Genomic DNA, 15844 nt, shown 5'->3' on the forward strand with positions numbered 1-15844 from the left:
GTGGATTACTTCATCATGTGGATTTCTCTCCGTCACTCACCAGCGCACTCTACTCACCGTCTCTTCTGTCCTGTACTGACCATCGAAGTCCCTGCACCACCTGCCATCAGCTGGAGCTTCATTTTCACTGTTAACAATCTCAATAAAGAGTTTACTTGCATTTGCTTCCTCTCTTTCATCATGACAGAATGATCTGACCCATCGATGGAAGCACCGAGTAACCCATCTACATGATTGGAGGAATTTCTCAACCGCAGCGTCCGTCGAATGGATTCTCAGGGAAGAACCTCAATGACACGGGTCGCGCTGTACAGGCTTTGGTGGCGCAGGTGTCCGAGCTGACCCAGCAATTCCAACTCCTGCGAGTTCCCGCTGCGCCGCCCACGCCGGCCGTTCTCCCCACACCACCAGAGAGCCCCTCCCAGTCGGAACCCCGCCTACCAGTTCCAGAGTCATATTCCGGTGAACCCAGTTTTTGCAGAGCTTCTCTAACACGATGCTCCATGCATTTTTCTCTCCAACCTAGGACCTTCTACAGTGAACGAGCCAAGGTCACGCTTGTCTTGACGCTGCTGACCTCATCCTTCCTCCTGCGTACAGGAGAATTCATCCCGCCTTCCATGTATCAAAGATTAAGCCCGTGTTTCATTCTTGCGCGCTCACATCTACATTTCAGTGGTAACAGATAAGGTGATGATGATCATCATCTTTCTTTATTATTGTAGCACTACATCAAACTAAAGCAGCGTCTCTTCGGAGCTGTCATTTTCTTAAATGAGCCGCGGCAATGTTTCAAATGAGCTTCTAACGCTAGACAAACGCCTTTATTTTCAACGCGATCACCTTGTACCCAAACCATTTCGAAACTAAGGAGCCATTTGTCCTCCGATTACATACAGCGCCGCGTTTGCGGGACTCATGTTTCGGGTAAATCAGAAATTGGAAAATTTATTGGATATAACTTTTATTTATATTCAATTTATAACCGGAGAAGAGGCTAAAGGAATTGACAATTCTCAAAACTTCGGGTAAAGAAACATCCGGATCAGAGATATAGAGCAACACATCATCGCTGTAAAAAGAAATGTTGTGAACAGCACTAGCTCTCCTAATTCCCTGTATGGCCTGCTCACTACGAATGGCAATTGCCAAGGGTTCCCAATAACCAATGCAAAAAGCATTTGTCAAAATCAAAGAAATACAAGACTGACGAAGGGTTGGAGGCAGGCAGCCATTATTAATGGAGTCTAATCTAGACTAAAAACACATATCTTTGGCCTAGAATACACATAACAAATTATAGACTTCTATAATTCAATGTTAGGCTGCATAGATTAGGTCAGCCGAAACCGGGAACACTTCCCATAAAAATCCTGATGTGCTTGTTAAATCATAAGAAGGATGCCGTCTACGCTAATATTACATACTGAACATATTGGGGAGGAATATAAAAGTTTGCTGAAGCGCAAGAAGTTTACTTGGCTTGTCACCATTCTCAAAAAAATGCATGTTTAGTCTTCAGCAATAACTTTTTGATAACATTGAGTTGATAACATTAAAATCAGATTGAAATTTGAGTCTCTTTTTGTAAATTTCAGGATCTTGAGAAGCTGCATAAGCCGAATCGAGCCGAAGAATTTCAAGAGATAATTCTTCTAGCTTCATCCTTCGTTGTCTATTTACACAGTCTGAATATGAAATGACTTGACCCCGAGCATATGCTTTCAAAGATTCCCAAATTGTGGAAGATGAGGTCTCAGGGGTGGTATTTATCTCCAAAGAGATATCTAATTGGGTTTTTAATGAATCACAAAATTCTTTCTCAGAGAGCAGTAAAGAATTAAATCTCCAACTTTGAGAACCAAACATCTTATCCTGAAACTGTAGAGAAAGTGAAAGTGGAGCATGGTCATATATAAGAATGCTGCCATATGAACAGGCCCTCACTTTAGACAACAATTTCTTGTCTAAGAAAAAGTAATCATTGCGAGAGTAATTAAGGTGGACATGAGAGAAAAATGAGTATTGTCGTGCTGTGGGATATGAAAAGCGCCATACATCAGCTTGACCACAAGTAGTTTAAAACGAATGAAGTGTAATTGCAGTTTTAGAGGGTTGGGCAGGTTTAGTGGATGAACGGTCTAGAGAAGGGTTCAGAGAACAATTAAAATCACCTCCCATAATAAGATAGTGTGAGTTTAGACCAGGGAGTAGAGAGAATATTTTCTGAATAAAAGTTTGGTGCGTATATATTAGCCAGTGTCACGTTTAAACCATAAAGAAGGCCTGAAACAATAACATATCTACCACCGGAATCAACTAAGGTTTGTGAAGGAGAAAACAGAATACACTTATTGATAATAATTGGCACCCCTCTAGATTTACTGACAAATTTAGAATGATAAACTTGTCCAATCCATTTCTTACAAAATCTGGCATGATCTTTAAGTGGGTCTCTTGCAAAAAAACAAAACAATATGAGTATTTAAATGTTCTAAATGTGACATCATCTTGCTGTGTTTGATTACATTGTTTAAACCTTTGACATTCCAACTGGTAAAATGAACACATGAACCCCCTGACTGAGCACTGAGTAAGCTAGTGGACATTGGTTACAACAACAACAAAAAGATAAATGACGAAAACATGAATAGTGTGAGTTTCTTCTGTCTTGACATATCTGAGATTCTGAGATTAAGTGAAAGGAAAGAAAAAAAAAGGAAAAACATGTACTACATTAGTACCAACATTACTCATTATCACACAACACAAACTTTCTCTCCGCTGAACTTTTGGAGAGAGCTCCATAACAAATTGTACATATATTAAGAAATAGGGAACAAACCACAGTTCACAGACCACATATGAAATTGAATTGAAAATGCAAAAAATTCAATAGAGTCTGATACAACGTAGACCTTTAATGACATGACATGGCCCAAACTCACTTGCATATGGCAAGCTGTTTTAACTTTTATTCATTTCCAGGATATGAATTCTTGATATCAACAATTCAATTTTCACTAGTTAAAACGATAGTTATTGATATCAGGAATTAGATTTCCACTAGTAAAAATGCTAATTCTTGATATCAACAAATGAATTTCAACTAGTAAAAACTATAATTCTTGATATCTGTAATTGTATTTTCACTAGTGAAATGTCACCATAGGCTGCCATTCAAAATCAATTGTTGATATCAAGAATTGATTTCTTACTAGTTAAAATTCCAGTTTCACATATCAGAAATACAATTCTTACTAGTAAAAACCTTTATTTTTGATATCAAGAATTCAGTTGTCACTAGTTGAAATGTCTATTCTTGATATCAACATTTGAATTTCTACTAGTAACAATGTTCATTTTTGATATCAAGAATTCCATTTTCACTAGTGACAATGTTAATTTCTGATATCATGAATGTGATTTAATTGTTGATATCAAGAATAGACATTTTTACTAGTAACCACGTAATTCTTGATATCAGGAATTAGCATTTTTACTAGTAACAATGTAATTATTGATATCAAAAATTATATTTCTACTAGTAAGAAATACAAAGCTGATATGTGTATTCAGAATTTTAACTAGTAAGAAATACATTTTTGATATCTGTAATAGTTTTGTCGCCCTTTTTACATTTAAAACACATGTAGGATATGAATTGTTGATATCAAAAATGTAATTGTTGATATCAACTATTTAATTGTTGATATCTGTAATTATATTTTCACTAGTGAAATGTCACCATAGGCTGCCATTCAAAATCAATTGTTGATATCAAGAATTGATTTCTTACTAGTAGAAATATAATTTTTGATATCAATAATTACATTGTTACTAGTAAAAATGGCAATTACTGATATCAATAATTCAATTGTCACTAGTTGAAATGACTATTCTTGATATCAACAATTGAATTGCTACTAGTAAAAATTTTCATTTTTGATATCTGAAAATGTATTTCTGATATCAATATAATTTCAGATATCTAAAATGGCTTTCTTACTAGTAACAATCACATTCATGATATCAGAAATTAACATTGTCACTAGTGAAAATGGAATTATTTATATCAAAAATGAACATTGTTACTAGTAGCAATTCAAATGTTGATATCAAGAATAGACATTTCAACTAGTCACAATTGAATTCTTGATATCAAAAATAAAGGTTTTTACTAGTAAGAATTGTATTTCTGATATGTGAAACTGGAATTTTAACTAGTAAGAAATCAATTCTTGATATCAACAATTGATTTTGAATGGCAGCCTATGGTGACATTTCACTAGTGAAAATACAATTACAGATATCAATAATTATAGTTTTTACTAGTTGAAATTCAATTGTTGATATCAAGAATTATCATTTTAACTAGGGAAAATGTAAATGCTGATATCAAGAATTAGCATTGTTACTAGTGGAAATGTAATTCCTGATATCAAAAATTGCCATTGTTACTAGTAGAAATCTAATTCCTGATATCAATAACTATCATTTTAACTAGTGAAAATGTAGTTGTTGATATCAAGAATTCATATCCTGCGAATGATTAAAAGTCAAAACGGCTTGCCATATGCCTATTGCCATTCCAAGGATATAAATTGTTAATATCAAGAATTATAGTTTTTACTAGTTGAAATTCAATTGCTAATATCAAGAATTATAGTTTTTACTAGTTAAAATTCAATTGTTGATATCAAGAATGAACATTTTTACTAGTTGAAATTGAATTGTTGATATCAAGGATTCATATCCTGGAAATGAATAAAACTTAAAACGGCTTGCCATACTTGCAGGAGTTCATGTGGAGTAGCATTTACTGAAGTGCACTCAAACTCAGCTCCTCAAGGGCCACCGCCCTGCAGAGTTTAGCTCCACCCGAATTAAACACATCTGATCCAGCTAATCAAAGTCTTCAGGATTACTAAAAACTTCCAGGCAGGTGTTTTGGAGCTGGTTGGATTTAAACTCTGCAGGACAGTGACCCTCCAGGAGCTCAGTTTGAGACCACTGATATACTGTGAACTGAGACGCTCTGACACACTGAAAACACAGGATCATGAGTTGCTCGTGTGTAAATGAATACAGTGCCATGCTTCACCCTGAAACACAGAGCATGTCAGTGTTAGGTTTATTGACTAGTTTTGGCCACTAGAGGCCCTCAGTGGGTTTCATTTCAGTTTCCCACCATCGTATCATGTGTTATTGTTCTCACCTGTGCCTTGTTTCCTGTGAGTGTATTTAAGGCTACGTCTACATTAATCCGGATACAATCCCTCTCTGGAATGAGATGGACTTTGGCCGTAGATGAAGGAGCTGAACACGCAGCAACATTGAAAGCTCGAGTCCTGACTGTTCTGGTAGTGGTGATCTAGTAGTGTATATTGTCTCTGATCTATTACCCACAGTAGATGGCGGTAATGCTCTTTTTAAGAATGCGAACCGCCAAATAAGCACAAAGAAGAAGAAGAAGAAGAAGACGAATCCGGATACATTTAAAAACGGCGTTTTCGTTTATAAATGCTCTCCGTCCACACTAGTATTTTCGGACGTTTCAGTGTGGATGAGAAACTTTGGAAAACGCCTGAAAACGCTAAATTCACCCTACAGCACATGCGTAAAACCCCACAAAAGATTACTAATATGATTCAGATGGAAAATAAATAATGAAGTTATCGCGCAATTCTTCTAAAAGGATAATTTTATTTAGTAAAATATCTCACAATTCACTGATGCGGTCCAGGTCGCACGCAGTCACCATATGTTTGGTCTAAAATGCTCTCATGTATTGCCGCAGGACAGCAAATGAGAGTAAATTGTCGCAGGACAAGTGTGGACATGGCATAAGTAGCTCTGTTCCTCTGTTTTTTGCTTAGTGTTTAATATGTTGAGACCAACCTCTCCAGTCTTTGGTAAATGCCTCCTGTGAATTTATATGGATTTATTTGCTCTATGTGATATTCTGACATTTGATTTTGTTGTCCTCATATTTTCTCTTTGACATTTTTAGATGTTTTTATTAGACCCTTTTGGGAAACATTCACCCTCTTAGCTTTTTGTATTGACCCCTTGGAACAACTGGAGTTACAGTTTTAAAGTAACTTTATCATTAGCCTTCTACATTCAGCCCTCACAGCCTAGTTCTAACCTTGGTCCTTACAGTCAGAATGTATATGTATATGAATACATCACAACCTTCACAATTTGACATTCATACTAAGCCATATCCTGTTCTCTTAACAATGCATTGTTAGTATTAATAATAAAAAAAATCCCAGCCAACTGATAAGTAACACTTTTTCAGTTAATTGCCTTTTGGTGTGTGGTGTTAATTTTGAAGATGTCTGAGATGCTAACTGTGTCCTGTGCACAGCCACTAGATGGCGCTGCTAGCTTGTTCAGTGCTGTCGGAAGCAAATCATGCATGAAATAGAAGCATTTAACACTTTTAGTAACTGTTGCAAAATTCAATCTTCATACAGTCCATTCCCTTCCCCTCACCCCAAACAATATTTTTCTTAGACTTATGCAGTCCATGTGGGTCATACGTCTGTATAAATATTGAAAAATATCACATTCCTGCAAATGTTTTGTCTCTTGCGGGTGCTAAGCGGCCGCTTACCTTGCTTATTGGTTAAGTAAGCCTCTGATTACAGCATAGTTAATTATTTTAAAACATTCACCTCAGTATCTCCAGCTGACAGTTTGGACTCTTCAGTCCATCAGAAAGAAGCTTCACTCCAGAATCCTGCAGGTCATTGTTACTCAGGTCCAGCTCTCTCAGAAAGGAGTTTGAGGATTGTAGAGCTGATGATAAACTCTCACAGGACTGAGCTGTGAGATTACAGCTGTGTAGCCTGTGTAGAGAACAAAACAAAGAGCAGTAGAAATGCTTATTAGCGTTTATAATCTGGAGCTTGAAAAAACCTTTAACTGTAGTGAATTAAGCAAAGATAAAACAATTATCTCTTCATAAAACATCAAACCAGCATTTATTTTCACACACACATTACTTTTATTACTTTTTCTGAACTGTCTAGGCCAGCAAGTCACCCATTTAAAATGAAGGCAATTACAAAAGACAGTGTTCATAAATGAATGTAAAGGAGACTCTTACAGTGCTCTTCTGGTGTTTCTGATCACCAGCAGCAGTCTCATCAGTGCTTCATCAGATCTTCTGTATTTCTGCAGTTCAAACTTCTCTTGAACCTCTTCTGACATCAGGAGCACAAACACCAGACCAGACCATTGAGCAGAGGACAGATTCTGTGCTGAAAGTTTTCCTGAGCTCAGATTCCTCTGGATTTCCTCCACAAAGTCATCTTTCAGTTCACTTAGACAGTGGAAGAGATTGATGGTCCTTTCTACTGATTCCTCCTTCTCTATTTTCTTTTTGATATAGTCAACAGTGTTTTTCATGTCCCCTGTTTTCTGTTCCAGTCCTGGCAGTAGTCCCTTCAGGTCACTCTGATTGGACTCCAGACCCAGGAGGAACCGAAGGAAAAGGTCCAGGTGTCCGTTCTCACTCTGTAAAGCTTTCTCGACTGCAGCATTATGAAGCTGAAACCGTGGCTTTTTGGACAGTTTCCATGTCAGTTTTTCTCTCCAGGATTGAAGAAATAGGTCAGCTTTCTCATCTTTGCCCATCATAAACACATAAAGAGCAGCAAGGAATTCCTGTACGCTGAGATGTACGAAGCTGTAAACGTTTCTTGCTGCTACCTTTTCCTCCTGAAACATTCGAGTGCATAACCCAGAGTACAACGACCCTTTTCTGACATCTAGTCCACATTTTGCAAGATCTTCTTTGTAGAAAATCAGGTTTCCTTTCTCCAGCTGTTGAAAGGCCAGTTTCCCAAGCTTCAATATAATCTGATCAAAAGACACTGCATTGGCTTTAGGTTCAGAGTCATCACAGTATTTTTCTTCCATCTGTTTCTTCTGAGAAATTAAGAAGCTTGTGTACATCCCTGTGAGAGTTGTGGGAGTTTTGTCATTACTCTCTCGAGCCAATAGAGGCTGAAGAACAATAAGAGAGATCCAGCAGAAGACGGGGATGTGGCACATGATGTACAGACTCCTGGATTTCTTGATGTGACTGATGATGTTTCCAGCAACCTCAAGACTGCTGTTTTTGATGAAGTATTGCTCTTTCTGCTCATCGTTAAATCCTCGCACCTCTGTCACTTGATCAATGTAGTTTCGGGGTATCAGACTGGCTGCTGCTGGTCTGGATGTGATCCAGATGAGAGCAGAGGGAACCAGATGTGTCTTGATAAGGTTTATTATTATCTTACTTACTGTTGTTTTTTCATTTACATTTGTAAATATGTCATCTTTTTTAAAGTTCAAAGTAAAACGACATTCATCCAGCCCATCAAAGATGAACATAACTTTACCATCACCTTCAGGAAGAGAGGGCAGTTCTTCAGGACTACTAAAGAAGTATTTGTTGAGCAGTCCCATGAGACTGCACTCTCCTTTAATCAAATTCAGTCTACGGAATGGAAGTGGAAATATGAAGACTATATCCTGATTTTCTGTTCCTTTAGCCCAGTCAAAGATGAATTTATTGACAGAGACAGTTTTTCCCACTCCTGCGATTCCCGTTGTCAGCACTTTTCTGTTTCGTCGACCCGTGTCACACTGGACTTTAAACATGTCATTACACTCGATTGGCTTCTCCTTGGCAGTCAGTCGGTTGTGATTTGATTCGATCTGTATCACCTCATGGTCGTTCACTCTTCCTCCAGTCTCATTCTCCACCACATATAAATCAGTGTAAACATCGCTCAGGTATTCCTTATGACCCGTCTCTGAATTACCAATCAATATCTGCTCGTAGTCCCGTTTTAATTTGTCCTTCAGTCTGCGGCTGATCTCTGTGTAATCATGAAGAGTAACTTCTCTATCGTCTGCAGTTGAGCCTTTAAGAAATAGGGAAAAAGACAGCAAAGACTAAATTATCATGTTTTTCATAAAGTCTGAAGACCTCTATAATGAAGAAATGATGGTTGCACCTTCTAACTGTTTCTCTAGTGTCTCCGTCGCTGAGGTTTTTTGTGGCTCTGTGAGGAAAGAGAAAATTAGTAAATTTATACAAAGGAAAGAGACAATAGACACAATTACACAGAAGAGTGACAAGTACCTAAAGCATTTCTGAACAGTTTGGCTACACACTAAACTTCCTTAAGAATAGGATTCACAACTACTGAGCATTATTTCATATATGATTGTTCATAAGCAGTCTGTCTCAGAAAGCACAGTTATTGTGTCTTTTTAAACATTACAGTTTATTATATTATATTTTTATTATATGAATTGTATTATAGTCATTATTATATATAAACTACTGTATATTACCATTTCCTGCAGTGTTTAAGCTGTAGTTGATGGTCACTGGGCCTCTGAAGGTGTTTCCAGTGAGTACAGGAGCATTTACAGTTGCTCCTGTTTCAGCTTTCACATCAACACTGCTGCTCATCTGGCCTGGAATAGAGATAGAGAGATTAATTACATCGCTTAAATCACAACTTTAACATTTCTGATATTATTTTTCTTTTATCACTATTACCTTCTTTTAGTTTTTTGTTTTCCAGCTCATCTAGTGTGTCATCATCGTGCTGTTCAACAGAAGCCATTGTCCTTTACTGACTAACAGCTGTTGGACAGGAACACAAATGTCTATAATGAATCATATGTTATCAGACACTTTCCAAAAATACAAAAAAAGAGCAGAGTATAATATATATATGTAAACTAATTTGTTTAAAACATTTCTTTGTCATTTTTTGGTATTTGCGATAAACAGTAACGTTTTTAATATATTTTTATATTGGTCTGTGTAAGCGCTATATAAATGGCATGGTAAATACCATTTACCATATTGCTGTAGCTGGCCAACAACGGCCCGTTCGAGGGGCTTAGCCAGAAAAGTTAGATTGGCAATAGGCCTATAGATAAATCTTCAGGATCAGAGCCGGGCTTTTTAAGAACTGGGGTAATAGCGGCTGTCTTAAGGGCCAAAGGGACGTGCCCAGTAGCTAAGGAATTGTTAATAATTACGGTTATAGCAGGACATAAGCATGTGAAGTACATGTTTAGAACCTCATTAGGCAAAGGGTCAAGAGAGCATGTGAAAGAGCTCATAGACATGATTCATTTCAAAGTATTATCTATGCTGACAGTAGTAAAACTAGACGAGGAAGTGGAAAGTGAATTTTTAAAATGAGACTCAGTAGACAACCAAGACGAGCCGTTAATCTGTTTAACTGTTAATGCGTTATTGTTGCATTCACTTGCCCTAAATTCAACACCAGAGATTTTCTTCACAGACTATGCAGTGATATTTTGTATTTGATTACTGTGTGTGCTTGAAAATCTAGTGTGAACCTACATGAAAAACCTGAAAAGAACTGTTTATTTCATTTGTATATGTTTGCTCTGTTGTATTTATTTGTACTATTGCTCGTAATTGTATTATTTGTTATTATTTTATTACTGACTGTCTTTAACAATATTTAGAATTTATATGAGTTAGTAGGCTAGTAGTTTTTGGCATCATAACCTTATCTATTAAGGTTACATGGATCAAAAACAACTTAAACAATAACTAGACCTATTTTATTTTTATATTTATTACTTGGTGGGGCCAGTGTACATTTTGGTGGGGCCAGTGTACATTTTGGCAGGGCAAGTACAAAGTCCTAAACCCCAGATAGAGGACAAAAACATGACAGACTCGAGCCCTAAAAAAGTGAGCATACACTTTCGATAAGCAATTTTGTAGAACACTAAGGAAAGAGCACATTCTTTTCACCTGTTTGCACACTTTAAACACGTTTGCTCTGCATGTTTGGTTTACCTGTTTACACGTTCATTGTGTTCATTCGACACCGTTTTTTCTTATGATAAATACACGTCAAAAACGTGCATTTTCAGGGACTTCAAAGCACACGTCCAGAACGTGCATTTTTTGTAGCAAATCACATCGAGCATTTTGCTGTCAAATCGCACGCTTTTGATGGGTCAGTGTGCAATAAGACGCCCGACCAGGCGTATATGAATACTTAGGCTTGCCATAACTTCTATTTCATGCTTGAACAAACAATAACACACAGAATTATGCCAAAATGCCCGTTTTGTCAAGTATTTTCATAAGAGCAGTCTTAAATGTGTTAAATAATGTCTCATATGAACTTAAAGAGTTATGAGAAAATGAGATGCGCGTGACAGCAGCCTAATAAACCCGTTGATGCGATGTCATTGATGTTAATCAAAGAACAAAGGTAACGGAGATTGTTGTAGCAGAGAAAATAATAGCTTTAATAAGGATTCATTTATATTTAATTTATGATTTATGCAGTGAAGACTGTAAAGTGTTTGATAACTTTATTCAATTTCTGTGACAGGTAGGAAGGCCACAGGTAAATGTGACATTTATTATAATGGGTTTATGTGAAGATTGTTTTAAGTTCACTTTAATTAAAAGTTGATATTTTATTTAAAGCCTAACAAATGTTGAAATCGATAGATTTTAGAGATGAATGTCTATAATTAATGTTAAAAAATCATTTATCATAGAGACATCAGTAGCTGCATTATTATCAGTGATACTGGCCTTGATTTATAAAAAGATACCATTAAACAAATATTTAAAATGTCTTAAAGTTGTTTCTACATTAATTTGGAGAGTAACTGTGAAATTATTGCAATATAAAAATATTAAAAACTCCAAAGTTTTTAAACGTGATTAATTCGTTATTTTTTTAATCCGTTAAAAGCAATATTAAAAATATTATATTAATCATATCATATAATTATAATTTATATTAATATTTATTGTTACTACTGTAAAGCTATTTTAAATTATCGTGGGATCTCATTCAATGCTTTCAGAATCTTTTAACATTTTAATAAATATATAGAACAAAAATGAATTCATTTATTTATTAAAACATATTATTTTAGCTAAAACATGGTTGAATATTTACAATAAGAGATGACTGGAGCATCAGGGATGAGACGAGGGGGACATGTCAGACCTTTGCCATTGTTCCAGGCCACACCATCGAGACCGAGTCTTTGCTGGAGGCTGTTCATCTTTGTTTCAAAGCTTTATTTTGTTTTTCATGATAAATACACAAAGCAGTGTTTCCCCGCCTGGGAGTTTCTCCAGCATGCCGTGTATCACATTGATGGAAAAGAGTCCTCTGTAAAATTTGTTTGTTGCTGTTCTTAATAAATCATCACATCTTAATAAATGAAATCATAATCGTATAAGAGTTCAAATGAGCTGCTTAATGACTTATTTGTGTCTTAATGATATTTAGGAGGATCTGTTGTTGACAGAAATGCAATATCATATACATAACTATGTTTTCAGTGGTATATAAAGACCTTACTTAATGAACCTTTATGTTTTTATTACCTTAGAATGAGTATACATTGTATAATTGTAATAAGTGTACAAAAAAGAAGTATTAAAGAAATGTATTAAAAATGTATTTAAAAAAAAACAATTAAATGAGATTGAAATCACATAATGTGGCCTCTCTGGTTTATTGTATTACAGAAGGCAAGGCAAGGCAAGGCAACTTTATTTATATAGCACATTTCATACACAATGGCAATTCAAAGTGCTTTACATAGAAGAAATTAAAATAATAAAAAGAAATAAGAATAAGAATTAGCTAAAAGCGGACTCGCCATGCTTAGAGTGAACCCTTGGTATTTCTAGCTGATATGATCCTAATGATCTGAGTGATCTGTTGGGTTTATATTCAGTGAGCATATCTGCAATGTATTTAGGTCCAAGGCCATTGAATGATTTATATACCAGTAATAATACTTTAAAATCAATCCTAAATTTAACTGGGAGCCAGTGTAAAGACCTGAGGACTGGTGTGATATGTTCATATTTTCTGGTTCTGCTCAGAATCCTGGCGGCAGCGTTCTGTATGAGCTGCAACTGTCTTATGGTCTTTTTGGGAAGGCCAGTGAGGAGTCCATTACAGTAATCCACCCTGCTGGTGATGAAAGCATGAACAAGTTTCTCTAGGTCTTGTCTGGAAACAAAGCATCTAATTCTTGCAATATTTTTCAGATGATAGTATGCTGATTTAGTTATTGCTTTGACATGACTACTGAAACTAAGGTCTGACTCTAGTGTCACACCAAGATTCCTGACTTGATGTTTAGTTGTTTGACCCCTAGAGTGAAGGTATGCATTCACATTGAGAACTTCATCTTTGTTTCCAAACGCAATGACTTCAGTTTTGTCTTTGTTTAACTGAAGAAAGTTTTGACACATCCAACTGTTGACTTCATCAATGCATTGGCACAGGGAGTCAATGGGGCTGTAATCGTTAGGCGATAGGGCTAAGTAGAGCTGTGTGTCGTCTGCATAGCTGTGGTAAGAGATTTGGTTCTCTCATTATTTGGCTCATTGGGAGCATATACAGGTTGAACAGGAGTGGCGCAAGAATTGAGCCTTGAGGGACTCCGCATGTCATGGATGTAGTAATTTATTTCTTCGGTCATTATAAACATTTAAATCATTAGGTCACATGTTATTCAAAGATCCTGTACATAATACAAAAAAAAAAAAAAAAAAAAATGTGTACATTAGAAAGAAAAAGAAAAATACAAAATGTGTACATTAGGAATTTAAATGCTAAATAATGTCTGACCGAAGGGATTTAGGCTGAAGTCAAGACTTAATGTCCACTCAGACTTATGGTCTCCTATACTCACATAGTAACCTCTCCCATCTAAGTATGACCTGAACCATTTTAGGACTATCCCAGAAAGCCCCACCCAGTTTTCCAGTCTGTCAAGAAGTATGTTATGATCGACAGTGTCAAATGCAGCACTCAAGTAGTACCAGCACTGATAATTTGCCTGAATCAGTATTTAAGCGAATATCGTTTATTACACAGAGACAATAATTATTTTACATTCGTAATATAACAAATATTTGTTACTAATTTTAATATGGCAATGAGACATGAAATAACCCAGCAAGAGGGTTAATTTCACCCACTGGTTGGGTCAAATGAATGACCCAGAAATATGGGTTAAATGGTAAAACCCAGCGCATGTTCTGTCCAATAGTGACCCAGCGGTTATTTAGAGTGTGTGTTATTTTTTAACCCTGCAGTTTTTAGAGTGTGTGTTTAAGCAACTTTCAATGCAAACCGTAACCCATTTCGACCTAAACTGCCAGTGTAAAAATGCCTTATGTCCTTATGCCTTACATAGAATGATTAAATGTAAGCAAACTTTCATGATCATGATCAAAACATACTCTGAAAAGCTTGTGTGATCAGGCCGTACTCTTCCTTCTACATGCTCTTCAACAGAACAGACGTTGGATGAAAGCCTTACAACAGTCGAGTGTCTCACAAAATAAACCAATGTACAAGAGTCTGATGAGTTCAAGTTCAAGTTCATTTTATTTGTATAGCACATATAAAACAGCCAATAGGCTGACCAAAGTGCTTTACAGATGATACCACATACACAGAAAACCAGACCAAGCTAAATTTTATATAACCCAATTTAAAAAACAAAATAAAATAAAATAAAATAAAATAATCACAGTAGTCAATATCACAGTAGTCAATACACTAAGGAAAACAAATACGTTTTTAGCAGGGACTTAAAAACAGACAGTGAAGGGGCCATTCTGATCTCTAGAGGCAGGGCATTCCAAAGTCGGGGCCCTGCCACTGCAAATACGCGTTCGCCTCTACGCTTAAGCCTAACGTGAGGGACTACCAACAAAGCCTGGTCACGGGATCGTAGGCTTCTGGACGGAGTGTAGAGATGAAGAAGTTCAGAGAGGTAGACAGGGGCTAGGTTGTGCAGGGATTTGAATACAAAGAGTAAAATTTTAAAGTCTATTCTCTGACAAACCGGATCAATGTAGCGTGTGCACAACGCGCATACACTTTGCTTATCTCATCTACACACAGACGCAGCAGTTATCATTTTTAGAAAACCATACATTATTACAAGGAACAATATTAACACACGAGGGAAATCATTGTTGTGTCCATGAAGATGTGAAAAAATAGGCATAAATCTAGCTTACACATTCACCCAAATTATTATATCGTCGCTGTCCGATGAAAACCGCGTATGTCCATTTTGCCGATTTTGAGATTTTTCGACGGATAGAATGTCCAGGTTCATTTCCATATACAGTATGCTTCACATATCTAAATGACCAATGAAAAGTTGTGAAATCATGTCATCTGATTTCCACGTATATCCATTTGGTGTCAAAGCTGTCAATCACGCCGCGTATCTCCCGCTCTGTGGAGGCATCTCGCCGGTCTAAGCGTCTCTGGAAGCTCCGCATTGGATAGCCGAATAATTCTGTGAGGTAAAGTATCAGCAAACGTTTGTTTTTGACAACTGTTCAAGTTCATTATATATTCGCAATATATTCACAACTGTTATTTACCGGTAAATGGTCTAGACGAAGTAATTGTCACTGTTTATTGTGGAGATGTTAACGCACGGGTCTGTTAACTTAAGCAATACTATAGTCTAATATTTTTCTGACTAATAAATTACTGACACAGTAAAGGGTAGATTTAAATAAAGAATAACGAATTTTAAATAAAGAAAAACATAATTTAAATAAAGAAAAAAACTAAATTTAAAAAAAAGAAAAAATGAAATTTAGCCTAATAAAGAAAAAACGAAATTTAAATAAAGAAAAATGACATTTAAATAAAGAAAAAACGAAAATTAAATAAAGAAAAACCCGAAATTTAAATAAAGAAAAACGAAATTTAAATAAAGAAAAATAAAATTAAGTTAAATTAAA

General features: G+C 36.1%; 1 protein-coding gene across 2 annotated transcripts in view; it reads right to left on the minus strand.

Moving 5' to 3' along the window:
* Window positions 1-15844, minus strand: part of LOC311289541 (NLR family CARD domain-containing protein 3-like) — an 83379-nt gene that overhangs the window by 53080 nt on the left and 14455 nt on the right. For both annotated transcript variants that reach the window (XM_084407621.1, XM_084407622.1), the window contains 5 exons: window positions 9578-9664; window positions 9367-9492; window positions 9024-9071; window positions 7121-8930; window positions 6687-6860 (listed from right to left, as the gene is read on the minus strand). In XM_084407621.1, coding sequence (XP_084263747.1) covers window positions 6687-6860; window positions 7121-8930; window positions 9024-9071; window positions 9367-9492; window positions 9578-9644 — 2225 coding nt within the window. In that variant the 5' untranslated portion in view covers window positions 9645-9664. The remainder of the gene's footprint in view (window positions 1-6686; window positions 6861-7120; window positions 8931-9023; window positions 9072-9366; window positions 9493-9577; window positions 9665-15844) is intronic.

This window comes from Rutilus rutilus (assembly GCF_951802725.1).
Source record: "Rutilus rutilus genome assembly, chromosome: 4".
In the NCBI taxonomy this organism is placed as follows: Eukaryota; Metazoa; Chordata; class Actinopteri; order Cypriniformes; family Leuciscidae; genus Rutilus; species Rutilus rutilus.